The 22,500-nt window shown below is 41.6% G+C and overlaps 1 protein-coding gene across 1 annotated transcript in view; it reads left to right on the top strand.

The window, feature by feature from the left end:
* LOC118378371 (CUB and sushi domain-containing protein 1-like) overlaps positions 1-22,500 on the top strand; it is a 926,375-nt gene that overhangs the window by 477,892 nt on the left and 425,983 nt on the right. Inside the window, 4 exon segments of the mRNA XM_052471760.1 lie at positions 9,627-9,815; positions 10,585-10,701; positions 13,548-13,763; positions 18,010-18,198. Coding sequence (XP_052327720.1) covers positions 9,627-9,815; positions 10,585-10,701; positions 13,548-13,763; positions 18,010-18,198 — 711 coding nt within the window.

Here is a 22,500-nt window from a genome sequence, read left to right as displayed (position 1 = left end):
TTGTTGGCTGTTTTTCCCAAACCATCTCAACTGCGTCTCACAAAGACAAAACGGTTGGGAAAAAATCTCTGATGTTTTGATTGTTGAGAACACTGTGAAACATTTGTTGCCCTGCAACAGGCTGTAACTCTGAAACATTTAGTTGTCTTCCTTTCCTGTGGAGGTTTCATGAGTCAGTTAACTCTAATGAACTTATCCTCTGCAGCAGAGGTAACTCTGGGTCTTCCTTTCTGTGGAGGTCCTCATGAGAGACAGTTAACTCTAATGAACTTATCATCGGCAGCAGAGGTAACTTTCCTAATGAGAGACAGTGAACTTATCTAGCATGGTAACGGTCCTCAATGACAGTAACTCTAATGAAATGGTAACTCTAAGGCTGGTAACTCTAATGAACTTATCCTCGGCAGCAGAGGTAACTCTGGGTCTTCCTTTCCTGTGGCGGTCCTCATGAGAGACCTGCAACTTCTAAGGCTGGTAACTCTAATGAACTTATCCTCGGCAGCAGAGGTAACTCTGGGTCTTCCTTTCCTGTGGCGGTCCTCATGAGAGAGACTAAGGCTGGTAACTCTAATGAACTTATCATCGGCAGCAGAGTTAACTCTGGGTCTTCCTTTCCTGTGGCGGTCCTCATGAGAGACCGTTTCATCATAGCGCTTGATGGTTTTTGCGACTGTTTCTCTTTGGTTATTTGAGCTGTTCTTGCCATAATATGGACTTGGTCTTTCATCAAATAGGGCTGGCTATCTTCTGTCACAATACAACCGATTGTCTCAAACGCATTAAGGAAAGGAAAGAAATTCCCCAAGTGAACATTTAACAAGGCATGTTAATTGGAATGCATTCCAGGTGACTTCCTCCTCAAATCAAATGTTATTGGTGACTTCCTCCTCAAATCAAATGTTATTGGTGACTTCCTCCTCAAATCAAATGTTATTGGTGACTTCCTCCTCAAATCAAATGTTATTGGTGACTTCCTCCTCAAATCAAATGTTATTGGTCACATACACATGATAAGCGGATGTTAATGAAATGCTCGTGCTTCGAGCTCGGACACTGCAGTAATAACTAACAAGTAATATCTAACAAACTACACAACATAAATCAAAGTAGGAATGAATTAATAAGACTAGATACAGTTGAAGTCGGAAGTTTACATACACATAGGATGGAGTCATTTAAACTCGTTTTTCAACCACTCCAATCCCAGAACAACAGCAAAGGACCTTGTGAAGATGCTGGAGGAAACAGGTACAAAAGTATCTATATCCACAGTAAAATGAGTCCCATATCGACATAACCTGAAAGGCCGCTCAGCAAGGAAGAAGCCACTGCTCCAAAACCACCATAAAAAAGCCAGACTATGGTTTGCAACTGCACATGGGGACAAAGATCGTACTTTTTGGAGAAATGTCCTCTGGTCTGATGAAACAAAAATAGAACTGTTTGGCCATAATGACCATCGTTATGTGTGGAGGAAACAGGGGAGGCTTGCAAGCCAAAGAACACCATCCCAACCGTGAAGCACGGGGGTGGCAGCATCATGTTGTGGAGGTGCTTTGCTGCAGGAGGGACTGGTGCCCTTCACAAAACAGATGGCATCATGAGGAAGGGAAATTATGTGGATATATTGAATCAACATCTCAAGATATCAGTCAGGAAGTTAAAGCTTGGTTGCAAATTGGTCTTCCAAACTGACAATGACCCCAAGCATTCTTCCAAAGCTGTGGCAAAATGGCTTAAGGACAACAAAGTCAAGGTATTGGAGTGGCCATCACAAAGCCCTGACCTCAATCCTATAGAACATTTGTGGGCAGAACTGAAAAAGCGTGTGCGAGCAAGGAGGCCTTCAAACCTGATTGAGTTACACCAGCTCTGTCAGGAGGAATGGGCCAATATTCACCCAACTTATTGTGGGAAGCTTGTGGAATGCTACCTGAGTAGTTTGACCAAAATTAAACAATTTAAAGGCAATGCTACCAAATACTAATTGAATGTATGTAAACTTCTGACTCAATGGGAATGTGATGAAAGAAATAAAAGCTGAAATAAATCATTCTCTCTACTATTATTCTGACATTTCACATTCTTAAAATAAAGTGGTGATCCTAACTGACCTAAGACAAGGAATTTTGCTTGGAAATAAATGTCAGGAATTGTGAAAACTGAGTTTAAATGTATTTGGCTAAGGTGTATGTAAACTTCCGACTTTACTGTACATATGGACGAGCGATGTCAGAGAGGAACAGATTAAGATATAGTAGAATAGTATAGAATACAGTATATACATATGAAATGAGTGATGCCAGATATGTAGACATTAGTTAAGTGACTAGTTTTCCATTCCTTAAAGTGGCCAGTGATTTCTAGACTATGCCTATAGGGAGCAGCCTCTAATGTGCTACTGATGGCTGTTTAACAGTCTGATGGCCTTGAGATAGTAGCTGTTTTTCAGTCTCTTGGTCCCTGCTTTGATGCACCTGTAACCTTGCCTTCTTTATGATAGTGGGGTGAACAGGCAGTGGCTCGGGTGGTTGATGTCCTTGATGATCTTTTTCGCCTTCCTGTTTCATTGGGTGCTGCAGGTGTCCTGGAGGGCAGGTAGTTTGCCCCCGGTGATGCATTGGGACTGCACCCCCCTCTGGAGAGCCTTGCGGTTGCGGGCGGCGCAGTTGCTGTACCAGGCGGTGATACAGCCCGACAGGATGCTTTCAATTGTGCATCTGTAAAAGTTTTTGAGGGTTTTAGGTGACAAGCCACATTTCGTTAGCTGGGAAGCTGGTTGAGAGAATGCCTAGTGTGCAAAGCTGTCATCAAGAGAAAATGTTGGCTACTTTGAAGAATCTCAGATATAAAACATATTTTGATTTCTTTAACACTTTTTTGGTTACTATATGATTCCATATGTGTTATTTCATAGTTTTGATGTCTTCAGTATTATTATACAATGTAGAAAATTGTAAAAATAATGAAAAATCCTGGAATGAGTAGTTGTGTCCAAACTTTTGACTGTTACTGTAAATGCCATGGTTACCCTTGGTTTGAATCCAGGGACAGAGGTGTTTCATTAAACAGCCTTCAGTGTTCTCTTTTTGACTCCCTCCGCATTTGTAATTAAACCTTCAGATTTGTTAAAAATCTAATTATCTATCATACTCTGCTTCCTCCAGGCATTCCACTGATTTTAAAACTCGGTCCTCCAGGAAGGGGAGAGCCTTAGCAACACTTGCAGATATTCATGATATCTTTCAAAAAATCTGTTTTTTAGAAAGGATACCTACACATTTTGACCAGCTCATGTTATAGACAGAAGCGTGCTTCATGGTAATCCAATCCAAACTCATCTCTCTGCATTATCTCAGCCAATCATGGCTAGCGGGAAGGTTTCTGGAATCTTCTGCACCCCCAAAAAATAATGCCAGGTCCCTGACTGAGCTATAATAATGCCAGGTACCTGACTGAGCTATAATAATGCCAGGTACCTGACTGAGCTATAATAATGGCAGGTCCCTGACTGAGCTATAATAATGCCAGGTACCTGACTGAGCTATAATAATGCCAGGTACCTGACTGAGCTATAATAATGCCAGGTACCTGACTGAGCTATAATAATGCCAGGTACCTGACTGAGCCAGGTACCTGACTGAGCTATAATAATGCCAGGTCCCTGACTGAGCTATAATAATGCCAGGTCCCTGACTGAGCTATAATAATGCCAGGTGCCTGACTGAGCTATAATAATGCCAGGTCCCTGACTGAGCTATAATAATGCCAGGTCCCTGACTGAGCTATAATAATGCCAGGTCCCTGACTGAGCTATAATAATGCCAGGTCCCTGACTGAGCTATAATAATGCCAGGTACCTGACTGAGCTATAATAATGCCAGGTCCCTGACTGAGCTATAATAATGCCAGGTACCTGACTGAGCTATAATAATGCCAGGTCCCTGACTGAGCTATAATAATGCCAGGTACCTGACTGAGCTATAATAATGCCAGGTCCCTGACTGAGCTATAATAATGCCAGGTACCTGACTGAGCTATAATAATGCCAGGTACCTGACTGAGCTATAATAATGCCAGGTACCTGACTGAGCTATAATAATGCCAGGACTGAGCTATAATAATGCCAGGTACCTGACTGAGCTATAATAATGCCAGGTACCTGACTGAGCTATAATAATGCCAGGTACCTGACTGAGCTATAATAATGCCAGGTACCTGACTGAGCTATAATAATGCCAGGTACCTGACTGAGCTATAATAATGCCAGGTACCTGACTGAGCTATAATAATGCCAGGTACCTGACTGAGCTATAATAATGCCAGGTACCTGACTGAGCTATAATAATGCCAGGTACCTGACTGAGCTATAATAATGCCAGGTACCTGACTGAGCTATAATAATGCCAGGTACCTGACTGCTATAATAATGCCAGGTACCTGACTAATAATGCCAGGTACCTGACTGAGCTATAATAATGCCAGGTCCCTGACTGAGCTATAATAATGCCAGGTACCTGACTGAGCTATAATAATGCCAGGTACCTGACTGAGCTATAATAATGCCCACTGAGCTATAATAATGCCTACCTGACTGAGCTATAATAATGCCAGGTACCTGACTGAGCTATAATAATGCCAGGTACCTGACTGAGCTATAATAATGCCAGGTACCTGACTGAGCTATAATAATGCCAGGTACCTGACTGAGCTAATAATAATGCCAGGTACCTGACTGAGCTATAATAATGCCAGGTACCTGACTGAGCTATAATAATGCCAGGTACCTGACTGCCAGGTACCTGACTGAGCTATAATAATGCCAGGTACCTGACTGAGCTATAATAATGCCAGGTACCTGACTGAGCTATAATAATGCCAGGTACCTGACTGAGCTATAATAATGCCAGGTACCTGACTGAGCTATAATAATGCCAGGTACCTGACTGAGCTATAATAATGCCAGGTACCTGACTGAGCTATAATAATGCCAGGTACCTGACTGAGCTATAATAATGCCAGGTACCTGACTGAGCTATAATAATGCCAGGTACCTGACTGAGCTATAATAATGCCAGGTACCTGACTGAGCTATAATAATGCCAGGTCCCTGACTGAGCTATAATAATGCCAGGTACCTGACTGAGCTATAATAATGCCAGGTACCTGACTGAGCTATAATAATGCCAGGTACCTGACTGAGCTATAATAATGCCAGGTACCTGACTGAGCTATAATAATGCCAGGTACCTGACTGAGCTATAATAATGCCAGGTACCTGACTGAGCTATAATAATGCCAGGTACCTGACTGAGCTATAATAATGCCAGGTACCTGACTGAGCTATAATAATGCCAGGTACCTGACCTATAATAATGCCAGGTACTGAGCTATAATAATGCCAGGTACCTGACTGAGCTATAATAATGCCAGGTACCTGACTGAGCTATAATAATGCCAGGTACCTGACTGAGCTATAATAATGCCAGGTACCTGACTGATTATAATAATGCCAGGTACCTGACTGAGATATAATAATGCCAGGTACCTGACTGAGCTATAATAATGCCTTTAGTAACCCCTAGTTACCTTTAGTAACATTTAGTAACCCCTAGTAGCTATAGTAATGCCAGGTACCTGACTTTGAGCTATAGTAATGCCTAGTAAACCCTGTAACCCTAGTAATATTTAGTAATGTAACCCTTAGTAATATTTAGTAATGACCCCTAGTAACCCTTAGTAACCCTAGTAAACCCTATAAATATTTAGTAAATGAGGTAGTAACTAGTAACCCCTAGTAACCCTTAGTAACCCTTAGTAATATTTAGTAACTCTCAGTAACCCCTAGTAACCCCTAGTAACCCCTAGTAACCCTTAGTAACCCTTAGTAACCCTTTGTAACCCTTACTCACCCTTAGTAACCCTTAGTAATATTTAGTAACCCTTAGTAACCCTTAGTAACCCTTAGTAATATTTAGTAACCCTTAGTAACCCTTAGTAATATTTAGTAACCCTTTGTAACCTTTAGTAACCCTTAGTAACCCTTAGTAATATTTAGTAACCCTTTGTAACCTTTAGTAACCCTTAGTAACCCTTAGTAACCCTTAGTAATATTTAGTAAACCTTAGTAACCCTTAGTAACCTTGAGTCACACCATCTCTCTCTGCTGTACCTGACTCACCTTAGTAACACTTAGTAACCCTTAGTCACACCACCCTCTCTGCTTGGCTTGAATAAGTTACCATGGCTACTGCACCACTCAGACAGAAACAGGGACAGGTATGTGTGTGGGAGAGATCCCTTTTAGTTGGTACCTGTATTCAAAACAAAAAATGACAGGAAGTTGTGCAAGAGTTTTAGTTTGCGTCCCAAATGGCACCCTTCTCCGTATGGACCCTGGTCAAATGGCACCCTTCTCTGTATGGACCCTGGTCAAATGGCACCCTTCTCCGTATGGACCCTGGTCAAATGGCACCCTTCTCCGTATGGACCCTGGTCAAATGGCACCCTTCTCCGTATGGACCCTGGTCAAATGGCACCCTTCTCCGTATGGACCCTGGTCAAATGGCACCCTTCTCCGTATGGACCCTGGTCAAATGGCACCCTTCTCCGTATGGACCCTGGTCAAATGGCACCCTTCTCCGTATGGACCTGGTCAAATGGCACCCTTCTCCGTATGGACCCTGGTCAAATGGCACCTTCTCCTGTATGGACACTGGTCAAATGGCACCCTTCTCCGTATGGACCCTGGTCAAATGGCACCCTTCTCTGTATGGACCTGGTCAAATGGCACCCTTCTCTGTATGGACCCTGGTCAAATGGCACCCTTCTCTCCGTATGGACACTGGTCAAATGGCACCCTTCTCCTGGTACCCTTCTCCGTATGGACCCTGGTCAAATGGCACCCTTCTCCGTATGGACCCTGGTCAAATGGCACCCTTCTCCGTATGGACCCTGGTCAAATGGCACCCTTCTCCGTATGGACCCTGGTCAAATGGCACCCTTCTCCGTATGGACCCTGGTCAAATGGCACCCTTCTCCGTATGGACCCTGGTCAAATGGCACCCTTCTCCGTATGGACCCTGGTCAAATGGCACCCTTCTCCGTATGGACCCTGGTCAAATGGCACCCTTCTCCTGGTCAAATGGCACCCTTCTCCGTATGGACCCTGGTCAAATGGCACCCTTCTCCGTATGGACCCTGGTCAAATGGCACCCTTCTCCGTATGGACCCTGGTCAAATGGCACCCTTCTCCGTATGGACCCTGGTCAAATGGCACCCTTCTCACTGGTATGGACCCTGGTCAAATGGCACCCTTCTCCGTATGGACCCTGGTCAAATGGCACCCTTCTCCGTATGGACCCTGGTCAAATGGCACCCTTCTCGTATGGACCCTGGTCAAATGGCACCCTTCTATGGACCCTGGTCAAATGGCACCCTTCTCTCGTATGGAATGGTCAAATGGCACCCTTCTCCGTATGGACCCTGGTCAAATGGCACCCTTCTCCGTATGGACCCTGGTCAAATGGCACCCTTCTCCGTATGGACCCTGGTCAAATGGCACCCTTCTCCGTATGGACCCTGGTCAAATGGCACCCTTCTCTGTATGGACCCTGGTCAAATGGCACCCTTCTCCGTATGGACCCTGGTCAAATGGCACCCTTCTCTGTATGGACCCTGGTCAAATGGTATGGACCCTGGTCAAATGGCACCCTTCTCCGTATGGACCCTGGTCAAATGGCACCCTTCTCCGTATGGACCCTGGTCAAATGGCACCCTTCTCCGTATGGACCCTGGTCAAATGGCACCCTTCTCCGTATGGACCCTGGTCAAATGGCACCCTTCTCCGTATGGACCCTGGTCAAATGGCACCCTTCTCCGTATGGACCCTGGTCAAATGGCACCTTCTTCTCCCTTCTATGGACCCTGGTCAAATGGCACCCTTCTCCGTATGGACCCTGGTCAAATGGCACCCTTCTCCGTATGGACCCTGGTCAAATGGCACCCTTCTCCGTATGGACCCTGGTCAAATGGCACCCTTCTCCCCTGGTCAAATGGCACCCTTCTCCGTATGGACCCTGGTCAAATGGCACCCTTCTCCGTATGGACCCTGGTCAAATGGCACCCTTCTCCGTATGGACCCTGGTCAAATGGCACCCTTCTCCGTATGGACCCAAATGGCACCCTTCTCCTGGTGGGACCCTGGTCAAATGGCACCCTTCTCCGTATGGACCCTGGTCAAATGGTATGGACCCTGGTCAAATGGCACCCTTCTCTCCTGGTCAAATGGCACCCTTCTCCCCTGGTCAAATGGCACCCTTCTCTCTGGTCAAATGGTATGGACCCTGGTCAAATGGCACCCTTCTCCGTATGGACCCTGGTCAAATGGCACCCTTCTCCGTATGGACCCTGGTCAAATGGCACCCTTCTCCGTATGGACCCTGGTCAAATGGCACCCTTCTCCGTATGGACCCTGGTCAAATGGCACCCTTTCTCATGGTCAAATGGTATGGACCCTGGTCAAATGGCACCCTTCTCCGTATGGACCCTGGTCAAATGGCACCCTTCTCCGTATGGACCCTGGTCAAATGGCACCCTTCTCCGTATGGACCCTGGTCAAATGGCACCCTTCTCCGTATGGACCCTGGTCAAATGGCACCCTTCTCCGTATGGACCCTGGTCAAATGGCACCCTTCTCCGTATGGACCCTGGTCAAATGGCACCCTTCTCCGTATGGACCCTGGTCAAATGGCACCCTTCTCTGTATGGACCCTGGTCAAATGGCACCCTTCTCCGTATGGACCCTGGTCAAATGGCACCCTTCTCCGTATGGACCCTGGTCAAATGGCACCCTTCTCCGTATGGACCCTGGTCAAATGGCACCCTTCTCCGTATGGACACTGGTCAAATGGCACCCTTCTCCGTATGGATCCTGGTCAAATGGCACCCTTCTCCATATGGACCCTGGTCAAATGGCACCCTTCTCCGTATGGACCCTGGTCAAATGGCACCCTTCTCCGTATGGACCCTGGTCAAATGGCACCCTTCTCTGTATGGACACTGGTCAAAAGTAGTTTAGTTTAGTTTATTAATTCGAACATTTAAAAGAAAGACAAGCACACATACAACTTGAAAAAGCCATACGTGCACGGACACGAGGTAAATCATGGAGAATAACAAACATTAACGTCTGGAACTTATTCCCATTGTGGTCCTCTTTAGTGTAGAGAACAGCCATTTGGTGTACAGCCTTAGTGTGCCATGCTACTGAATAAATGCCTTTTAGCATGTCAGACTGTTACACTGGTCCATTTGAGATAGGTGTTTCACCTGAAGTACAGAGTGACACAATCAGTATGGATGTTGTATTGTGGCGTAGGGAAGAGGGGTGTGTGTGTGTGTGTGTGTGTGTGTGTGTGTGTGTGTGTGTGTGTGTGTGTGTGTGTGTGTGTGTGTGTGTGTGTGTGTGTGTGTGTGTGTGTGTGTGTGTGTGTGTGTGTGTGTGTGTGTGTGTGTGTGTGCGTGCGTGTGTGTGTGTGTGTGTGTGTGTGCGTGTGTGTGTGTGTGTGTGTGTGTATGCGTGTGTGTGTGTGTATATAATAACCCATGTGTGTTTTCCTCCTCAGCTCTACAGCTACAGTCAGATCACTGTGTCGACCCTGGCATCCCCGTCAACGGCCAACGCCATGGCAACGACTTCTACGTGGGTGCCTTGGTAACGTTCAGCTGTGACGCCGGGTACTCCCTCAGCGACCCAGAACCCCTGGAGTGTGAACCAAACTACCAGTGGAGTCGACCCCTGCCCAGCTGTGATGGTACGGCCCGATTATGAATTCTGTTCACAAAATGACGCCCATGTTCGCTCTAGGTGGAAGTTGCCCTTATCATACAGTAAAGCCAGGACTTCCTAATATCTAACTTTAACCGTTGGGGGGAATCTTGAAACAAACCCTAAATCAGTGTTCAGGGCCCTGCTATGTAGTGTCCGAATGTATCCTCAAATCTACAGCATTATATTCACTATATTCTGTGAGTATTTGGCAACTAGACAAGTATTTCCAGATGTTTCCTACCCTCTAAAATGTCCATCTATTTTTTTTCTCCGTAAAATATTTGTATCTACGACTCTCCTTCCTATTTCACTGTAAAGGTTTGTATATTTAAGGCCAGTATTGATTTCCTCCTCCTGTATAATGATATTGATGATATCCACCTCTCTGTATGTGTCCTTCAGAAGGGCACTGCTAGTAAACTGCATTGTAGTGCATGGTGAAACATGGGGACATTTCATTAAGTGTAGTTCTAGTATCTACCATTACTGTCTCTGTCTCTCTCTCACCCTCTTATCTCTCTCTTTGTCTCTCTGTCCCTCTCTCTGTCTCTCTCTCTCTCTTTATTTATCTCTCTCTCTCTCTCCATCTTATCTCTCTCCCTCTTCTCTCTCTCTCTCCCTCTCTGTCCCTCTCACTCTCTCTCTTTCGCTCTCTCGTTCTCTCTCTCTCGTTCTCTGTCTCTCGCTCTCTCTCTCTCGCTCTCTCTCTCTAACCCTCCTCTCTTTATACCTCCCTCCCCCTCTCTCTGCAGCTTTGTGTGGAGGTTATATTCAGGGTAACACCGGTACCATCCTCTCTCCTGGGTTTCCTGACTTCTATCCTCACAACCTCAACTGCACCTGGATGATAGAGTCCTCCCACGGGAAAGGTGAGCAGGGCCACTCCTGTCTACATGCTTTCAGTCTAATTCAATTTCACTGGCATTGTCATTTCACTTATCAGGCCCTTTAAAGAATGCTGGTACATCCCTGCACCGCTGATACCCAATCCCCAGTCACATCACTATTGGAGTTATTACCTCTTCATAAAATATCTTGGTTCCCTCTTCATAAAATATCTTGGTTTCCTCTTCATAAAGTATCTTGGTTCCCTCTTCATAAAATATCTTGGTTTCCTCTTCATAAAGTATCTTGCTTTCCTCTTCATAAAATATATTGGTTTCCTCTTCATAAAGTATCTTGGTTTCCTCTTCATAAAGTATATTGGTTTCCTCTTCATAAAGTATCTTGGTTTCCTCTTCATAAAGTATATTGGTTTCCTCTTCATAAAGTATCTTGGTTTCCTCTTCATAAAGTATCTTGGTTTCCTCTTCATAAAGTATATTGGTTTCCTCTTCATAAAGTATCTTGGTTTCCTCTTCATAAAGTATCTTGGTTTCCTCTTCATAAAGTATCTTGGTTTCCTCTTCATAAAGTATCTTGGTTTCCTCTTCATAAAGTATCTTGGTTTCCTCTTCATAAAGTATCTTGGTTTCCTCTTCATAAAGTATTGTAATGACCTGACTAGATCATAAATGAACAATTGTCCAGACAGAGGCTTGAGTTTACGAATTGACGGTTTATTACACCAACTTTACACAGGCTACTGTTTGGGCCGTAGCACACGCCAAATAGATGACAGATAACCCACAAGCCAATCGTGACCTTCTCTTGTGAAACCCAGACGTAAGAGAGAGAGAACAAAGGCTGAACCTGGTCTTAACTTCCAATGCTCCACCCCCTGCCCAACCCCCTCCACGCCACTCCGCCAACCACCAGGATGCCCGGCATCAGAACATTCCAGGCATTCCCGTGATTAGCAGATAGCAGGTTGATTGACAGGTCGGACCCCGCGAACACCGGGTACTGGTCAGTACAACACAACCACCTCCTAGCCTAACACATAACACACAGCTGTCTGTGCGGGTCGCTACAGTATCTTGGTTTCCTCTTCATAAAATATCTTGGTTACCTCTTCATAAAGTATCTTGGTTTCCTCTTCATAAAGTATCTTGGTTTCCTCTTCATAAAATATCTTGGTTGCCCAACCCCTGTCACATGACTATTGAGTTATTACCTCTTCATAAAGTATCTTGGTTTCCTCTTCATAAAGTATCTTGGTTTCCTCTTCATAAAGTATCTTGGTTTCCTCTTCATAAAGTATCTTGGTTGCCCAACCCCTGTCACATGACTATTGGAGTTATTACCTCTTCATAAAGTATCTTGGTTTCCTCTTCATAAAGTATCTTGGTTTCCTCTTCATAAAGTATATTGGTTTCCTCTTCATAAAGTATCTTGGTTTCCTCTTCATAAAATATCTTGGTTTCCTCTTCATAAAATATCTGGGTTCCTCTTCATAAAGTATCTTGGTTTCCTCTTCATAAAGTATCTTGGTTTCCTCTTCATAAAGAATATTGGTTTCCTCTTCATAAAGTATCTTGGTTTCCTCTTCATAAAGTATATTGGTTTCCTCTTCATAAATTATCTTGGTTTCCTCTTCATAAAGTATCTTGGTTTCCTCTTCATAAAGTATCTTGGTTTCCTCTTCATAAAGTATCTTGGTTGCCCAACCCCCTGTCACATGACTATTAGATCGAGCACCACATGTAAAACCTGTGTAGGCTATAGGTTAGGGGTAGGCATCTAGATCTGAACGAATAGTCTGAACGAATGGTTGTTGGTCCAGAACAGAATTATAATCATTTATACACTGTAAATTGACTCCAACTAAACCCCAAAAGAGATTGTATTGGAAAGTAACAATCATTTCACACCTTGATTATATTGAGACACGATCTCATCTTTTTTTTGAGGGGGGGGATACGAATTTACTGATATTATCAAATGTTTAGCTGAATTCCTGAAGATTTTACTGTCTTTTCTTTAACCAAAAATGACCCCCCTCATGTAGAAAAATAATAGAAAAATATATACAAATTCTTGAATGAGTAGGTTTATCCAAACTTTTGACTGGTACTAAAGTTTGGACACACCTACTCAGTCAAGGGGTTTTCTAGATTTGTACTATTTTCTACATTGTAGATTAATAGTGAACACGTCAAAACTATAAAATAACACATATGGAATCATGTCGTAACCAAAAAAGTTACTTCACTCTTCTTCTTGGTCAAATTATTATTTTACTAGCTGACTCCTCTTCTCTCCCTGTCTCTCTCTCTCTCTCTCTCTCTCTCTCTCTCTCTCTCTCTCTCTCTCTCTCTCTCTCTCTCCTGCCCACCAGGAAGAGTGTAGCTGACTCCTCTCTCTCTCTCTCTCTCTCTCTCTCCTCACCAGGAAGAGTCTCTCTCTCTCTCTCTTCTCTCTCTCTCTCTGTCCTGCCCACCAGGAAGAGTGTAGCTGACTCCTCTTCTGTTTTCTCTCTCTCCTGCCCACCAGGAAGAGTGTAGCTGACTCCTCTCCTCTCTCTCTCTCTCTCTCTCTCTCTCTCTCTCTCTCTCTCTCTCTCTCTCTCTCTCTCTCTCTCTCTCTCTCTCTCTCTCTCTCTCTGTCCTGCCCACCAGGAAGAGTGTAGCTGACTTCTCTTCTCTTCTCTCTCTCTCTCTCTCTCTCTCTCTCTCTCTCTCTCTCTCTCTCTCTCTCTCTCTCTCTCTCTCTCTCTCTCTCTCTCTCTCCTGCCCACCAGGAAGAGTGCAGCTGACTCCTCTTCTGTTTTCTCTCTCCTGCCCACCAGGAAGTGTATCTGACTCTTCTCCCTCTCTCTCTCCTGCCCCACCAGGTGTCCAGTTCACCTTCCATACATTCCACCTAGAGTCTCCTCATGACCACCTGTTGGTGACAGAGAACGGCAGCTTCCCCGAGCCCCTGTGGAGACTAACGGGCTCAACACTGCCCCCCACCCTCAGTGCAGGCCTGTATGGGAACTACACCGCTCAGATACGCTTCCTCTCAGACTTCTCCGTCTCCTACGAGGGATTCAACATCACCTTCTCAGGTAGGGGTTGGGTCATCCTTTGCTTGTGATTGAAAGGGAACTTGTTAATGTCAGCTGTTATGATATATTATGTGAGGTGTTATGACCATATTATAACAGGTTAATGTCAGCTGTTATGACCCTATTATAACAGGTTAATGTCAGCTGTTATGACCCTATTATAACAGGTTAATGTCAGCTGTTATGTCATATTATAACAGGTTATGACAGGTTAATGTCAGCTGTTATATCATATTATAACAGGTTAATGTCAGCTGTTATGACCATATTATAACAGGTTATAACAGGTTAATGTCAGCTGTTATGACCATATTATAACAGGTTATAACAGGTTAATGTCAGCTGTTATGACCATATTATAACAGGTTATAACAGGTTAATGTCAGCTGTTATGACCATATTATAACAGGTTAATGTCAGCTGTTATGACCATATTATAACAGGTTATAAGAGGTTAATGTCAGCTGTTATGACCATATTATAACAGGTTAATGTCAGCTGTTATGACCATATTATAACAGGTTATAACAGGTTAATGTCAGCTGTTATGACCATATTATAACAGGTTATAACAGGTTAATGTCAGCTGTTATGACCATATTATAACAGGTTAGTGTCAGCTGTTATGACCATATTATAACAGGTTATAACAGGTTAATGTCAGCTGTTATGACCATATTATAACAGGTTATAACAGGTTAATGTCAGCTGTTATGACCATATTATAACAGGTTATAACAGGTTAGTGTCAGCTGTTATGACCATATTATAACAGGTTATAACAGGTTAATGTCAGCTGTTATGACCATATTATAACAGGTTAATGTCAGCTGTTATGACCATATTATAACAGGTTATAACAGGTTAATGTCAGCTGTTATGACCATATTATAACAGGTTATAACAGGTTAATGTCAGCTGTTATGACCATATTATAACAGGTTAGTGTCAGTTGTTATGACCATATTATAACAGGTTAATGTCAGCTGTTATGACCATATTATAACAGGTTATAACAGGTTAATGTCAGCTGTTATGCCCATATTATAACAGGTTATAACAGGTTAATGTCAGTTGTTATGACCATATTATAACAGGTTAATGTCAGCTGTTATGACCATATTATAACAGGTTAATGTCAGCTGTTATGACCATGTTATAACAGGTTAATGTCAGCTGTTATGCCCATATTATAACAGGTTAATGTCAGCTGTTATATCATATTTTAACAGGTTAATGTCAGCTGTTATGACCATATTATAACAGGTTATAACAGGTTAATGTCAGCTGTTATGACCATATTATAACAGGTTAATGTCAGCTGTTATGACCATATTATAACAGGTTATAACAGGTTAATGTCAGCTGTTATGACCATATTATAACAGGTTAATGTCAGCTGTTATGGCCCTATTATAACAGGTTATAACAGGTTAATGTCAGCTGTTATGACCATATTATAACAGGTTATAACAGGTTAATGTCAGTTGTTATGACCATATTATAACAGGTTAATGTTATGACCATATTATAACAGGTTAATGTCAGCTGTTATGACCATATTATAACAGGTTATAACAGGTTAATGTCAGTTGGTATGACCATATTATAACAGGTTAATGTCAGCTGTTATGACCATATTATAACAGGTTAGTGTCAGCTGTTATGACCATATTATAACAGGTTATAACAGGTTAATGTCAGTTGTTATGACCATATTATAACAGGTTATAACAGGTTAATGTCAGCTGTTATGACCATATTATAACAGGTTATAACAGGTTAATGTCAGTTGTTATGACCATATTATAACAGGTTAATGTCAGCTGTTATATCATATTATAACAGGTTAATGTCAGCTGTTATGACCCTATTATAACAGGTTATAACAGGTTAATGTCAGCTGTTATGACCATATTATAACAGGTTAATGTCAGCTGTTATGACCATATTATAACAGGTTAATGTCAGCTGTTATGACATATTATAACAGGTTATAACAGGTTAATGTCAGCTGTTATGACCCTATTATAACAGGTTAATGTCAGCTGTTATGACCATATTATAACAGGTTAATGTCAGCTGTTATGGCCCTATTATAACAGGTTATAACAGGTTAATGTCAGCTGTTATGACCATATTATAACAGGTTATAACAGGTTAATGTCAGCTGTTATGACCATATTATAACAGGTTAATGTCAGCTGTTATGACCATATTATAACAGGTTAATGTCAGCTGTTATGACCATATTATAACAGGTTAATGTCAGCTGTTATATCATATTATAACAGGTTGTGACACGTTAATGTCAGCTGTTATGACCCTATTATAACAGGTTAATGTCAGCTGTTATGACCATATTATAACAGGTTAATGTCAGCTGTTATGACCCTATTATAACAGGTTAATGTCAGCTGTTATGACCATATTATAACAGGTTAATGTCAGCTGTTATGACCATATTATAACAGGTTAATGTCAGCTGTTATGACCATATTATAACAGGTTAATGTCAGCTGTTATGACCATATTATAACAGGTTAATGTCAGCTGTTATGGCCCTATTATAACAGGTTATAACAGGTTAATGTCAGCTGTTATGACCATATTATAACAGGTTATAACAGGTTAATGTCAGCTGTTATGATATATTATGTGAGGTGTTATGACATAGGGTGTCAAGTAAAGTGTTACGGACTATGTTTCTAAAACACATCTACGTTACTGTGGAAGCTACCAAGATTATGGAGAGGTTAGCATGTCTTGGGGGTATGATATTTGTTGGTCTGTAACTTTTTATAATAATAATGAATCATTATTCACGATTCATGCAGGACTTTCCGTAAACATGATAGTTAATGTCAGCTGTTTTGAACATATTCTATAACAATAAAAGTTCCAAAATGTCAGCTGTTATTTTTCCATTAATTATAAAATAATCTGAAAAACAACCAAAACAAACAGCAAATGAATAAAAACAAGTTTGTAAAGTCACAATTATGTAATCAGGTTAATGTCTAAGAATACAGGACCATATACTGAACAGGTTTTTTCCTAGCTGTTAATATCATATATAACAGGTTGTCCCAATACATTTAATGTCAGCTGTTATGACCATGTACAAAAAGTGTTATAACAGGTTAATGTTCAGCTGTTATGATATATTATGTGAGGTGTTATGACATAGGGTGTCAAAAGTAAAGTGTTACAGACAAAACAACAACAACAAAACACATCAACAACAACAACAACAAAGCTACCAAGATTATGGAGAGGTTAGCATGTCTTGGGGGTATGATATTTGTTGGTCTGTAACTTTTTATAATAATAATGAATCATTATTCACGATTCATGCAGGACTTTCCGTAAACATGATAGCATCCACATTAACGTAGAAGTATTTAGAAACATATTCTATTCTTATTTACAATAAAAGTGACTCCAAAATGACACAATACGTTATTTTTCCATTAATTTCTATTGGGGCACAAAATAATCTGAAAAACAACCAAAACAAACAGCAAATGAATAAAAACAAGTTTGTAAAGTCACAAGCTTGATGTAATCATTGCGTGCTAAGAATACAGGACCATATACTGAACTTTTTCCTACTGTAATACAAATATAAGTGAATTTGTCCCAATACATTTAGTCTCCTAAAACGCGAGGACGATGTACAAAAAAGTGCTTTCACTTCTTAACGGTTCACCTGATATGGATGAATTTACCCTCAAATTAAAGTTGACAGTCAGCCGTGTCAAAATCCTAAGTGCTGGAGTACAGATCCAAAACAACAACAACAACATTAACAACAACAACAACAACAACAACAACAACAACAACAACATTAACAACAACAACAACAACAACATTAACAACAGCATTAACAACAACAACAACAACATTAAACAACAACAACAACAACAACAACAACAACAACATTAAACAACAACAACATTAACAAACAAACAACAAACAACAACAACAACAACAACAACAACAACAACATTAACAACAACAACAACAACAACAACAACAACAACAACAACAACAACAACAACAAAACAACATTAACAACAACAACAACAACAACAACAACTCACTGTCCCAATACTTTTGGAGCTGACTGTATATCGACGGCTGACTGTTTTGGGGATCATGGATCCACTAGAATAAATCCTATTGCAATGTATTGTGGGTGTCCTCACTAATGAAGTCGTCCCTTTCTCCTCTCCTGTTCCAGAGTATGACCTGGAACCATGTGAAGACCCGGGAGTTCCTCCCTACAGTACCCGTAAGGGGTTACAGTTCGGGGTAGGGGACGTGCTCATCTTCTCCTGTTTCCCTGGTTACCGTCTGGAGGGGCCGGCGAGGGTGACGTGTCTTGGTGGGCGGAGGAGGGTGTGGAGCTCCCCTCTGCCAAGGTGTGTTGGTAGGTGGTCACATGATTTAATTTGTCTTTGTTCACCCCCCTCCTGTCCCAAACGACCTCACCTCATCGACACCTCGCGCAGTCATGTACTGTACATCAATTTATACCCACCTCGTCTTCACTTACATCCATCCAGAAGACTGTCCTGGAAAACACTCCGACAACCTTCAATACAACTGTATATACCGCCAACTACCCCTGATACACACTATCATACACTTCCCCTTCAACAGCATGTCCCATACCGCACCAGAGAGTACTACACATCCGGCTGGATTATGGAGATATAGAGACTGGATTATGGAGATATAGAGAGTGGATTACGGAGATATAGAGACTGGATTATGGAGATATAGAGAGGGGATTATGGAGATATAGAGACTGGATTATGGAGATATAGAGACTGGATTATGGATATATAGAGACTGGATTATGGAGATATAGAGACTGGATTATGGAGATATAGAGAGTTGATTATGGAGATATAGAGACTGGATTATGGAGATATAGAGACTGGATTATGGAGATAAAGAGAGGGGATTACGGATATATAGAGACTGGATTGCGGAGTTATAGAGACTGTATTACGGAGATATAGAGACTGGATTATGGAGATATAGAGACTGGATTATGGAGATATAGAGAGTGGATTATGGTGATATAGAGACTGGATTATGGAGATATAGAGACTGGATTATGGAGATATAGAGACTTAATTATGGAGATATAGAGACTGGATTATGGAGAAATAGAGACTGAATTATGGAGATATAGATACTGGATTATGGAGATATAGAGAGGGGATTACTGATATATAGAGACTGGATTGCGGAGATATAGAGACTGGATTACGGAGATATAGAGACTGGATTATGGAGATATCGAGACTGGATTATGGAGATATAGAGACTGGATTATGTAGATATAGAGACTGGATTATGGAGATATAGAGACTGGATTATGGAGATATAGAGACTGGATTATGGTGATGTAGAGAGTGGATTATGGTGATATAGAGACTGGATTATGGAGATATAGAGACTGGATTATGGATATATAGAGAGTGGATTATAGTGATATAGAGAGTGGATTATGGAGATATAGAGAGTGGATTACGGATATATAGAGACTGGATTATGATGGTTTATAAAGTGGATTATGGAGATATAGAGAGTGGATTATGGAGATATAGAGAGTGGATTATGGAGATATAGAGAGTGGATTACGGATATATAGAGAGTGGATTACAGAGATATATAACGTGGATTATGGAGATATAGAGAGTAGATTATGGAGATATAGAGAGTGGATTATGATGGTATATAAAGTGGATTATGGAGATATAGAGAGTAGATTATGGAGATATAGAGAGTGGATTATGGAGATATAGCGAGTGGATTATGGAGATATAGAGAGTGGATTATAGAGATATAGAGAGTGGATGATAGAGATATAGAGAGTGGATTACAGAGATATAGAGAGTGGATTACGGATATATAGAGAGTGGATTACAGATATATATAACGTGGAATATGGAGATATAGAGAGTGGAATATGGAGATATAGAGAGTGGATTATAGAGATATATAACGTGGATTATGGAGATATAGAGAGTAGATTATGGAGATATAGAGAGTGGATTATAGAGATATAGAGAGTGGATTACAGAGATATATTGTGGATTATGGAGATATAGAGAGTAGATTATGGAGATGTAGAGAGTGGATTATAGAGATATAGAGAGTGGATTATGGAGACATAGAGAGTGGATTATGGAGACATAGACAGTGGATTATAGAGATATAGAGAGTGGATTATAGAGATATAGAGAGTGGATTATAGAGATATAGAGAGTGGATTATGGAGACATAGAGAGTGGATTATAGAGATATAGAGAGTGGATTATGGAGACATAAGGAGTGGATTATAGAGATATAGAGAGTGGATTATGGAGACATAAGGAGTGGATTATAGAGATATAGAGAGTGGATTATGGAGACATAGAGAGTGGATTATAGAGATATATAACGTGGATTATGGAGATATAGAGAGTAGATTATGGAGATATAGAGAGTGGAATATGGAGATATAGAGAGTGGATTATAGAGATATATAACGTGGATTATGGAGATATAGAGAGTAGATTATGGAGATGTAGAGAGTGGATTATAGAGATATAGAGAGTGGATTATGGAGACATAGAGAGTGGATTATGGAGACATAGACAGTGGATTATAGAGATATAGAGAGTGGATTATAGAGATATAGAGAGTGGATTATAGAGATATAGAGAGTGGATTATGGAGACATAGAGAGTGGATTATAGAGATATAGAGAGTGGATTATGGAGACATAAAGAGTGGATTATAGAGATATAGAGAGTGGATTATGGAGACATAAGGAGTGGATTATAGAGATATATAGAGTGGATTATGGAGACATAGAGAGTGGATTATAGAGATATAGAGAGTGGATTATAGAGATATAGAGAGTGGATTATGGAGACATAGAGAGTGGATTATAGAGATATAGAGAGTGGATTATGGAGACATAGAGCGTGGATTATAGAGATATAGAGAGTGGATTATAGAGATATAGAGAGTGGATTATAGAGATATAGAGAGTGGATTATGGAGACATAGAGAGTGGATTATAGAGATATAGAGAGTGGATTATGGAGACATAAGGAGTGGATTATAGAGATATAGAGAGTGGATTATGGAGACATAAGGAGTGGATTATAGAGATATAGAGAGTGGATTATAGAGATATAGAGAGTGGATTATGGATATATAAAGATATAGAGAGTGGATTATAGAGATATAGAGAGTGGATTATGGATATATAGAGATATAGAGAGTGGATTATAGAGACATAAGGAGTGGATTTTGGAGACATAGAGAGTGGATTATGGAGACATAAGGAGTGGATTATAGAGATATAGAGAGTGGATTAAATGGTTAGAATGAGTGAGTTCTACAAAAATCCAGTGTCACCAAAAAAAACTGCATATTTTATGAGTAAAGCGGGTATTCATCTCTTACCCGACGAGGTCCAGAGAACTACTGTTTTTTCCTTTTCTACTTGATAATTAAATCCACCCACCTGGCGTCCCATTCCAAATCAGTTCCTTATTAGACAGGAGGAATGATGGTCAGCAGTGTTAAAATGAGCCCCTCGTAATTAATAGAATTTAACTATAACGTTTGCAGAACTAACCAAGGAGAGCAGGTGGAATCATAAAAAGAGGAAAACAGCTTAAACTGTTACAATGAAATAGAGAAATACACTACATGATCAAGAGTATGTGGACACCGGGCTGGTCGAACATCTCATTACAATATCGTGGGCATTATTAATATGGAGTTGGTCCCCCTTTGCTGCAATAACAGCCTCCACTCTTCTGCTAAGGCATTAATATGGAGTTGGTCCCCCTTTGCTGCTATAACAGCCTCCACTCTTCTGGGAAGGCATTAATATGGAGTTGGTCCCCCTTTGCTGCTATAACAGCCTCCACTCTTCTGGAAGGCATTAATATGGAGTTGGTCCCCCTTTGCTGCTATAACAGCTCTTCCACTCTTCAGCCTCCACTCTTCTGGGAAGGCTTTAATATGGAGTTGGTCCCCCTTTGCTGATCCCCTTTGCTGCTATAACAGCCTCCACTCTTCTGGGAAGGCATTAATATGGAGTTGGTCCCCTTTGCTGCTATAACAGCCTCCACTCTTCTGGGAAGGCATTAATATGGAGTTGGTCCCCCTTTGCTGCTATAACAGCCTCCACTCTTCTGGGAAGGCATTAATATGGAGTTGGTCCCCCTTTGCTGCTATAACAGCCTCCACTCTTCTGGGAAGGCATTAATATGGAGTTGGTCCCCCTTTGCTGCTATAACACTCTTCTGCTAAGTCATTAATATGGAGTTGGTCCCCCTTTGCTGATATAACAGCCTCCACTCTTCAGGGAAGGCATTAATATGGAGTTGGTCCCCTTTGCTGCTATAACAGCCTCCACTCTTCTGGGAAGACATTAATATGGAGTTGGTCCCCCTTTGCTGCTATAACAGCCTCCACTCTTCTGGGAAGACATTAATATGGAGTTGGTCCCCCCTTTGCTGCTATAACAGCCTCCACTCTTCTGGGAAGGCTTTCCACGAGATGTCCTCTTGGCGTTGTCAAGCAGAAGCAGGAAAGGGCCTTCCCGAAACTGTTGCCACAAAGTTGGAAGCACAGAATCGTCTAGAATATCGTTGTATGCTGTAGCGTTAAAATTTGCATTCACAGGAACTAAGGGGCCTAGTCTGAACCA

This window comes from Oncorhynchus keta, chromosome 19, assembly GCF_023373465.1.
Source record: "Oncorhynchus keta strain PuntledgeMale-10-30-2019 chromosome 19, Oket_V2, whole genome shotgun sequence".
In the NCBI taxonomy this organism is placed as follows: domain Eukaryota; kingdom Metazoa; phylum Chordata; class Actinopteri; order Salmoniformes; family Salmonidae; genus Oncorhynchus; species Oncorhynchus keta.
This window is presented reverse-complemented; position numbering and strand designations above follow the sequence as displayed.